The sequence below is a fragment of the Aplysia californica genome, unplaced genomic scaffold, assembly GCF_000002075.1.
Source record: "Aplysia californica isolate F4 #8 unplaced genomic scaffold, AplCal3.0 scaffold00214, whole genome shotgun sequence".
In the NCBI taxonomy this organism is placed as follows: Eukaryota; Metazoa; Mollusca; class Gastropoda; order Aplysiida; family Aplysiidae; genus Aplysia; species Aplysia californica.
In genome coordinates this window covers 877,800-887,325 of record NW_004797484.1, presented here as the reverse complement: position 1 = coordinate 887,325, position 9,526 = coordinate 877,800, and the positions used below count along the sequence as shown (strand labels likewise).

The 9,526-nt window shown below is 39.9% G+C and overlaps 1 protein-coding gene across 1 annotated transcript in view; it reads left to right on the top strand.

Annotated features, from left to right (window-relative positions):
* Positions 1-8,020: 8,020 nt before the first annotated feature.
* LOC101862037 (neuronal acetylcholine receptor subunit alpha-6-like) overlaps positions 8,021-9,526 on the top strand; it is a 29,450-nt gene continuing 27,944 nt past the window's right edge. Inside the window, exon 1 of the mRNA XM_005099482.2 lies at positions 8,021-8,225. Within this exon, the coding sequence (XP_005099539.2) occupies positions 8,021-8,225 (205 nt within the window). The remainder of the gene's footprint in view (positions 8,226-9,526) is intronic.

Here is a 9,526-nt window from a genome sequence, read left to right as displayed (position 1 = left end):
TTTCCTCACATTTTATTAGAAGGCAAAAGGGGAGGAAAGGACGACCCACTTTAGGCACCGTTTATAGCTTCAAGATTCAAGATGATACCAATAACTCCGTATGCTCAAAACTATACAAGCCCCAGGTTCCACTGCATCGTGACAAATCTTGTTTACTTATTTTCAACAAGGATGGAAAAATTCCCTGCTTTTCGCGCGTACTTGGCTATAGCGAGACGTTGCTTTGTTGTGCTCCCAACTTGTGGCTGCTTTTAGTTTTACTTGCCAGCGTCTTGTGTGCTGTCGTTATGGGCTTCGCTGTCGCATGCAGAAGACACGAGTTCGACTCGTTCGTGGTGTGATATTTTTATCAAGTATCTCGGTCTTTCTTCTGGGACTACATTTAAGTTCAAGAAACTTCGTTCAGAAGCCCCATCCTGGTGGAGTATCAGATTTACTGACACACATTTTAAACGTTTCACATTATACGGATAGAACAATTCTTCTCCACGTTATTAAAAGGGGAAGGGCCATTTATTTTACGCAAAACACAAGTTGTTAACATTCACAACAGTTTACAGAGCGGTTTGGTTTTACTTTAAGGTAAGGTTAAATCCAGTATTATAAAAAAAATGAAAATAAAGACAGTACGTTATGTTGATCCCAACATAAGGGATAATGATTCCTTCGTTGGGAGATCAACATGCTCGTTTCCTGGGAGGCCCATATGGCTAGGCAGCTATGTGAAAACGATGATTTTTGCTCAGTTCAGTCAAAGAATGAATTCTCAACTGTAATTTAACTATTTATATTGATTTATACGTGTGAAATTAGTGAGTAAAGAGAGGGGAAAAAAGGATCTGACAGAATGATAAATGATGTTTCGGGAGAATTTTCTAAGGAGCCCAATGCCAGTGACACCCGCAAAAAAAAAAAATAGAAGCTTTAGGATTGAGCCTCCTATGGTGGGTATTGTTTGTGGGCAGGGCCGCGGCGCCTACATCTGAGTACAATTTGGGGACATCTATCAAGATTTGCTCTCCATCTTTAAAAAAAAAAAAAATTTACTGAGTACTTTGTATGCGGCTTCAAACATTCTTTTTTGTTTGTGCATGATTTGCTGTGTGTGGTAAGGTCTAAGTTTATTTCTGCTTAGGTGAGGTGCCACTGAGGAGGTTGGGGAAAAGGAATAGTTCTGTGTCTTTTTAGATAAAGTCTATGTTTTTGAGGTACCAGGTGTCTAAAAAAAGATAACCTATCTAAACGGAAATTACTTGATTATCTTTGGACTAATTTTAATTAAACTTCGCAAAAGCAACATTTTTCATAGGAACGTTTCATTTACTAAGACGGAAAAATCAGTCCATTTGTTCCAAAAATATGAAATGTAAAAAAATGTATCCAAAATTGACTCAAATGCAAAACTTTGCTATTTCTTCAAAAGCAACCATATTGTTCTGTTTCAAATAGTCACTATTTGTACATAGAAGAACACATTAAAAACAAAACTGATATTCCTAAAAAAACTCACGGAAGGTTTCGCTATTTAAATCTCCAGGATGAGACCATTTCTTTCAACACAAGCTGCAATACACCACTTAATTTTTTTAAAACCCCGTGGCATGTTTCTGGGTCGATTCTTTATTGGACGTCCTGTTCCAAATTGAGTTTCAACAGTTCAATTATTTGTGGGTTGTTTCCCAACACTCTGTCTGTGAAAACCCCCAAAGGTAATAATTGAAGATGCTCACGTTGGGGGGAATGTGGTAACCATTAATTTTTGAAAATTTCAGCTCATGATTAAGGTGTTTCCCAAACCTTTCTTGTAACCATATCAAGGCCATTGTTGTTGTGTTGATTGTGGCCCCATCCCACTGGAACCAGACCTGTACAGCATAACACATTTTACCCAGACTTCTACAAACATGTTTATATATCTATCTGAAGTGATCGTTGTGGTTTTACCGTCCTTGTCCTGAAACCAGAACGGAATGATCCCGCCCCCTGTAGCTGAACGCTTATAAGAAAAAAAAATTGCGTTTTACCCAATTTTGTTCTACATTTTGTTAACTTGACATTTCTCGAGCACTTTGATTGATTTTCGTCAGATTTACAAGATTGACGCCCTCATGGTTGAATTTGATTTTGTTCGAACGTTTGATGAAATTCATACAGAGATGGCCGAGTTATTTCCTTTTAAGTGGATCCTCTTTTTTAGACACTCTGTACTTAAGGACTCTAAGGCCGGAAGGTTTAATCGTTTTGTCGTTGTTTTTCTAATTTGTTTATTGTGTCTGGATGTGTTTCAAAAAAAGCAGTCGTGTGTTAGTGTTGAACTCAGTTTAATTGTGCTTTGTAATGAAAGTTGTATCGCCTAAGTGTTAGGGATGGTATATTGTCCTCGCCCTGGAGTCTCTTCATTGGAGAAGGGCGAGGCGGGATTCTTGGTTTTGTAAAGGGTAAAGCCGTTTTAGTTTGTGAGGTCTTGTGGATCCATAGACTTGATAGCTGAGGTCAAGCTTAGATTGGTGAATAGAACAGTAAAGGTGGATGAGATGTTTAGTGTCCCCGCCCCCTTCTGGATGGGATAAACTATTTAGAGCGTTTAAAGATTTTTAGCACCTCACAAGAAGGTTTTAAACATGAGGAAGGATTTAAGCCTTTTTTTAAAATCAAAGTGATTCTGAGGAAACGAGCCTGGTCCTGGGCGAGGACCCTTCCCCTGTAGAACGTCAAATCCGGTGGCAGTATATGTCTGCCGGATCAAAAGAAATGCGTAGGAGATAGCTGTCTTTGACGAGGAAAACTTAAAATCGTTTTAATTTGCCCATTTTTCAAGTTTAAACAGCTGCGTCTGCTGTCGTCTTTTCGTCTAAGTAGAAGGATTTTTTTTCTGCAGGACATCATGAAGTCTCAACGTACAAGCGGCCATTGTTATTTATGAGGGCCTGAATTATGGAATTTATTTCAATTTCGAAGAGGAGAGGAGAAAAGATCTTCCTCCTATATGAAACTGTCCCCGTCCGATTATGCAATTGTGGCGCGGCTGCGTTTTTTCGCGAAATTCTGCAACATTTGCACAATTTTCAATTCCGCGCGTTTCTTTACATATTTCTTTCGTTTTCACAAAACAAAGTCGCCATGTGACTAAAGGGAGGTAATCCCCGTAATAAGTCTCATTTAAGTGACAAGCTGGTTATTTCCCTTGTTAGAGGATCTTGGTTATGGGTTAAGCCCCGGTTACACACAACGATGAATAGTACATGTATCAGATTCGTCGTATGAGAGAACTGTCCATTTTTTCGAACTGTGTTGTCTATTTACACGTTCCAATCTATCGTCCAGTTTTCTGTCGATTGAGGAGATTCCTCGTCATAAAGCCACCATGTCTCTTTGCGACGACAACGATTTTTTTCTGCTCTCTATGTGAAGGTTTCGAGCTCTGGACCTAATGAATGAAAGGCGAACACTACCTCAAGATCACAGAAGCCCCCCCCCCCCCCCCCAATCCTTCCCCTGTACATTTTGATATAGCAGAACAGTGTCTTTAAAAAAGGGTGGCCACACTAGGCCTAGGCCTAGGCCTACCACCACCGCACATGTTGTGTGTAGAACCGGAAGCTTTGTCTTGACTGCAGATGTGCAACGCACCGACTGACCTTGATGCACAGCTTCACAATAATTAACGATCAACTAAATAATAAAATTGCTAAACTATAAATAATAAAGCACCAAATCAGGTTCCTCCAGAACAACTTTGCTTATTTTGAGACGCTGATTCCGAATATGAAATCAGTTTTTACCTACGGTGATTCTTTAAAACAAATTTGAGTCCTGAGTTTAATTCTGCGTGGCGCCAAATTTCAAAGTGAATCTACGTGCACAGCGAGTCTCCCTCAAACCTAAACGTGATCGCACGGAACATATCAAGCAGCGCTTGATTTCTCGACCGAGTCTCCAAACCATCGTTCAATCTTCTTAATGTTGTACAATTTTGTGGTTTCACCTAACGATTTATGTTATGATCCCCAGATCGTCCAGTTTTTGTACAATTTATCGTTGCGTGTAACCGGGCCTTTAGGGATTTTGTTCCTTGAGCATCATGTTCAGTTTTTCAATCCATCAAAAGTTGTTCTCATGTCTGCTGATGTTTCATGTCTGACAGGTGTCCCTTGTTTTAGTGATGTGCCAGCATCAGAGGTCCAGATGTCTTTTTTTTGGTGGGTTTTTTTTTTTTGGGGGGGGGGCATTTTTTTCCTCTATAGATCTACTGCTGAAAGTTACAGATATTATAATATTTGGTTGTTTATTTTTCTGACTGATGTGTATTGTTTTCTTTCCAAATACACAACAAATTACTGACACTGATTTGTGCTGTTTTCACTTTGTCTGTACATAAAACATGAAAATTTTTGTTGAAAAAGTGCAAAACATGTCGTGAATGGCGTTAAGGTAACTTGCATAATTTTTGCATAATTTTGCATTTTTTGTGCATAATTTGGCAATCTAAATTTGCTTAATTCTGCGGGGACAGAGAAAGGGAGGATCTAACACGAACCTGGAAGAACGTTCCTTTAGAAAATTGCCAGTAAAGGTAGGGGGTGACCGCATAGGCCAAGAGCATGTAAGTTTCTAAAAATTCCATTCAGGTTTTAGTTGAAAGCTCTGCTTTGTCTAGGTCGAAAAAGATGACAATCATGTGGCCTCCTTCGGGAAAGGTCTCGCTTATATAAGTCTCTTGGCAAAGCAGGTGATCCAGTGTGGATCAAGTTTTCCTGAATCCCCACTGAAGACCATTCAGCAAGCCCGTCGTCTCCAGAAATCACATGAGTCACCTGCAGGGGCGAAGGCTGACTTGTTTGACAGCGTAATCAAAGTGAGATGGGACCAGATAGGGCCTGGAGATATCACACTCACACATTAAGTCACAAGAATCTTACTGGCACTGGAGGCGGCAACTCTGAGTTGTGAATGAAAACAAATCCTGAATTCATGTTGTATGCATATTCAACCGCTAAAATAATCGGGAAAGTAATTCATTAAATATTTATTCTAACTAACCTTAAATTTAACTTTAGATTTGAACACACGAATATCAAGGAAAGAAGCAGGGATGTCAGTACTACAATGGCATGTTATACCAGACAGCCGAAACACTTTGGTAGAGCATGCCAATAATTAATTTTTATTTCAAATTTGGCTGTTATTTTGTCTAGCTTTTCGCGGCCAGGAGCCGGTGTCATAATTGAGGTCACGATCTGATTATAGGACGTTAAAAACTCGGGGGAAAAAAACTAGCACTCGCAGCAGTCAAGATATTATTAGGAGTTAGTTCCCCTCCCATCTGTAAGGTAGACTCGACCAGTGTAATAGTTAGCTTACATAATCAGCGCCTGAGGCTGCTTATAACTGTGGCTCGAAAGGGGTGAACAGGGTATGTGCGGCAATGAAACAGTTTTGACTGCTATGCACATGTTCCCTTCAACTTTATTGGTAGACTCTTCCAGCCTCACTTTAAGCTTACTTAATCAAAGCTTGTGACTGCTTATGGAGTGGCCCGATAGGCTGGCCCCCCAGGAATTCGCGGTCTTGCTGTCGCAAGTGCGGCCGCGTTTTTCGTCAAGTTCCGCAATAAATCCCCAATTTTTTGCAATTTTTGCAATTTCTTGCAATTTTAGGCAAAATAACATCAACGCTTTAATTTTAACAGAATTTTTAATTCGAAATGGTGCGATACAGAGCTGATAGGCCTACGTAAATCATGGTTTCGGCCCAGCTCTAGTCTACTGAGCGTACTACTCTAAAAGCTATAACCGGAAATTCAGACTGGATGAAATCGCTGGTGGAGTGATGAAACCCCGTAACCCCAGAAAGGAAAATTTTACAGGAGAGACAAAAGACTGATTTACTCTTGAATAAAATGACCTATATTAACCAAAGTTGGTACAGATAGATAAAAACATGTTAGAAACGTGGTTAGTACATAAAAATAACTTTCTACTGTTTATGTAGTTACGCTGTGGGATGCGAGGTTTCATTACATCATTTTTGTCGTGATGAAACCACGTAGTCAGCCAGCGGGAGGGTTGCGAGGTTTCATCAGGACAGAGTTTGAGGGTTGCGAGTTTTCTCGCTGCTCATTTTGGTTGCAGTATGCGTCTGTTGTTTTAAAGGTTACAAAGTGATAAAGATGTTTATTCGAAACCAATTGGTTTGGAGTTCGATTCCCGGCCAACTGGGGTCAAATAAATGTATGTTACCTGCAGAATTTATGTTTGAATCCTAAAACGGATTGCAATTAATGCAATTTGTTTCACTATCATTTGCCAAGATTAGATCTGGTTACTTCCAGTTTTACTAAAATGCACAAATTAATAATAAATCTCTGCAATATGGTCTCTGTTTGCTCTACAGATGGTTTTCATAAGAGATGTTGAATCGTAATGAACAACCATTAATGTTAATGGTATAAATTGTCATGAAGTGACGATGCATATTGGCAATAACAGATTTAAGCACCTGCAGGTGATTGTACTTTAACGTTTTGTGTAGACTGGTGAGGTAGGATGGACTTTATGTTTCTGTGTCCTGCCTTCGGACCGGCAGCCCATTCATATTTGAGGTGAATCTTGAACTGGATGTTCATGTCTGGGATATACTTCAAACACCTGGCAACAGGATCACCAGTTTTTCTACCTAGTTTTATAGACTTGTCGTAGCTTCCACACTTAGAATATTCCTTGAAGAATATGTGATCCGAATATTTGTTTTGATAAGTTTCTTGTTTTGCTCTTGCCATCATGAAGAAATGGAGGTAGTCTTGGGGGACCTCGATGCGTGTTTTTCGAAGCGATCTCTTAATAGTTGAGTTCACACTGTTAATTTCCATTTGTGTTTGTCATTTGATATAATGTTTTTGTTCAATTGTGCTTCCATGTGTTGTTGAAAACAGGCTGAGAGAAACATTTTCTAGTGTGGCATTTCTGTATTGGTAACCACAGTTGTCGCTGTCGATAATGGTTTTCTGGAAGTCCAGCTTTTCCTTCAGGAAATTCAATAGACATGAAGCTAACTCATTTGCCATAAGTCCCCCTTCTGCTTCATGACACACGTAAAAAAGTAGTCTGACGTGTTGCAGCATCTGATAACGTAAAGGTATGAACGGCGAGTTTCGTTTTGTAATGTAAGGCTGATGCCGAGGATCCATTGAAAGTACGGCCGTTTTAGGTTCATCACTGGCTAGAGATTTGATGGCTTCAGATTTATCTCGTTCCTTTTCTTTGCGCTCTGCCTCCTTTTCTAGAATGTGATCATTCCAAAAATCCTCCAACACATTGTCAACTTCACGACTGATGCAAAGGTCGCACATAATATCTGTCTTTGACATGAACAGCGACAGATGATTCTGCTTGAATGCTTCATCCAGGCCGGGTCTGTTGAGAGGCCGCCTCCCGTGGTCTTGGCAGAATTGTATATTTTGTAGATACCTGAGTTGCTTTGATAATTATTGGTTCTAAGTTTCTTACAAATCATTCACCCAACCCAGTTCAATTCAGGAACATCTTTTAACACACTGGCACCTTATGGCCACCTTTTAAAAGTGTTTATTGAAGGTATTCCCTATCTGTTTAGTCTCTGAATACCTCCACTGATGTCCACTAGCCATCCCATGAAAGGGTCCACACTAAATCAAAATTAGAATGTCTATCAACTTTAGAGAGCCCTTTACATTTCTGAGTCCAGCTCTTGCAATCAAAGTTTGGTTTCAATAACTTAGCTGGGATTTTCATTGAACCATTATGTATTCCGATCCTGTCCCGATCCACGGATAGCTTTTCGTGTATTTGTTGCCACTCCTAAAACCCCTTTCTTTTCCCCTGTGGAGCATCATTTATGCTGGCATCACAAATGGGCTGTGTCTCGGGATCAGGCTCCAGGAAAAGTGGCTACGGTGCCTGAATATGGTCTACAGATCGTGTTGCTGTGACCTCGAAGGTAATAATTCAGCAGCTGACTTACATCTGCCTAGTGAAACGTCAGTATGGTTTGGGGTATGATTCCAGGCGACACCGGTGTTGGTGCAGACTCAGTCTGGGATGAAGCTGATACTTCCTTATCTCCACATATCAGGAACAGCCCTGGAAAGGACTGCGACTTGGTGGATGGGGTCAATTCATGGAACGTGGTCTGCTCAGTGGTTTCCAAACCAGCCCTTGTAGGGAATAAAGATCTAGGTGATGAGCACAGTTAGAAGGAGATATACAATACAGATTCGGAAATGTCCGTATTACTTGTGTTGTTGAGGCACAAATTTGTCACAATATCCTCTAAAGACTTCAGAGTCACCAAGACCATGGTTACGTTCAGTACTATTTGGTCTCAACCACAACTGGAGGATTCGACTACACAGCGGATTCATAGTCTGAGACTCCCCCGGGGTGGTGCCACTGACAGAAATGTCTTTAGGCCATTACCAAAGGGTGGGGGAGACATTTCTCGTTCTAGTGCACAGTAGAATTGTAAATGGACTGATCTAACAATGTCATGCTCATAACTGTGCCTGAACTACAACAGGGAACTGTTGTTTTTTCTGTCCTAATCCTTGCATTTTTTCTATTTCAAAAATGCAATTTTCCGCGGGACCAGGATAGGGGCGAACAGGCTATTTCTGTGGCAATGAAACGGTTTTGAAGGTTAGGCATAGTCTATTGTTCATTGATGATTATGAACGTCTTTTTACATTTAATTTATGAGGTTTACGTCTATGGGTGAATTTGACTGCAACAATGTTTCAAAATTTAGAAGGGAAGCAGTGATTATTTGATTATATAGACGCTTCGCCTCTGGCACCTGTTGATTTTTGTTTCTATATGCAAGTAAGACGGCACAGAAACAAGGCTGTTTTCAGCTTATCATATCACATAATTATTTATTTGTATTTTTCAGTACATTTTCACTAACATGGCAAATTTTTTAAGCACGAAACAGTGTGGGCATTTGGCAACGTCATCTTTTTATAAATTCCAAGTTACTTTGTGTCACGAAGCCGTAGAATCAGGTGTTCATCAATTCTGGGTGTATTGGGTTATAGGTAGGTCTATCATCACGAAGATAGATAATTTTTCCTGCTTTTGATGAAAAAATTATAGACCTATCGTGAACAGATGTCGAGATTTGGGATTGAAGGAGATGGGCGTCATTTGATGGTAGAGGTAAAATTAACGAGAAAGCCTTCAAAGTCTAGTGACTATCGTAGCTTGTATGGTCTTGGAAACTGCCAAATTTACATTTTTCTTTGCTGTTCGTCAACATTTTTCAGTACAATACACACAGAAATTTGTTTATACCAGTACAATAAAGGTGCTGAGCTAAAGATTAAAAAGTAGATAAAAATTGCCTAATGGTTGGAAAATTGCCAGTTTCTTGCATTTTTCATTATTTTGGAGAGTTTCTGGCTTCACCATGATGGCACTCTTTTATTTCGAGAGAAAATATTTCGTGGAGGGGTGAGAAAGAACTAGTGAGAGAAAGAGAGACAGAAGGGATG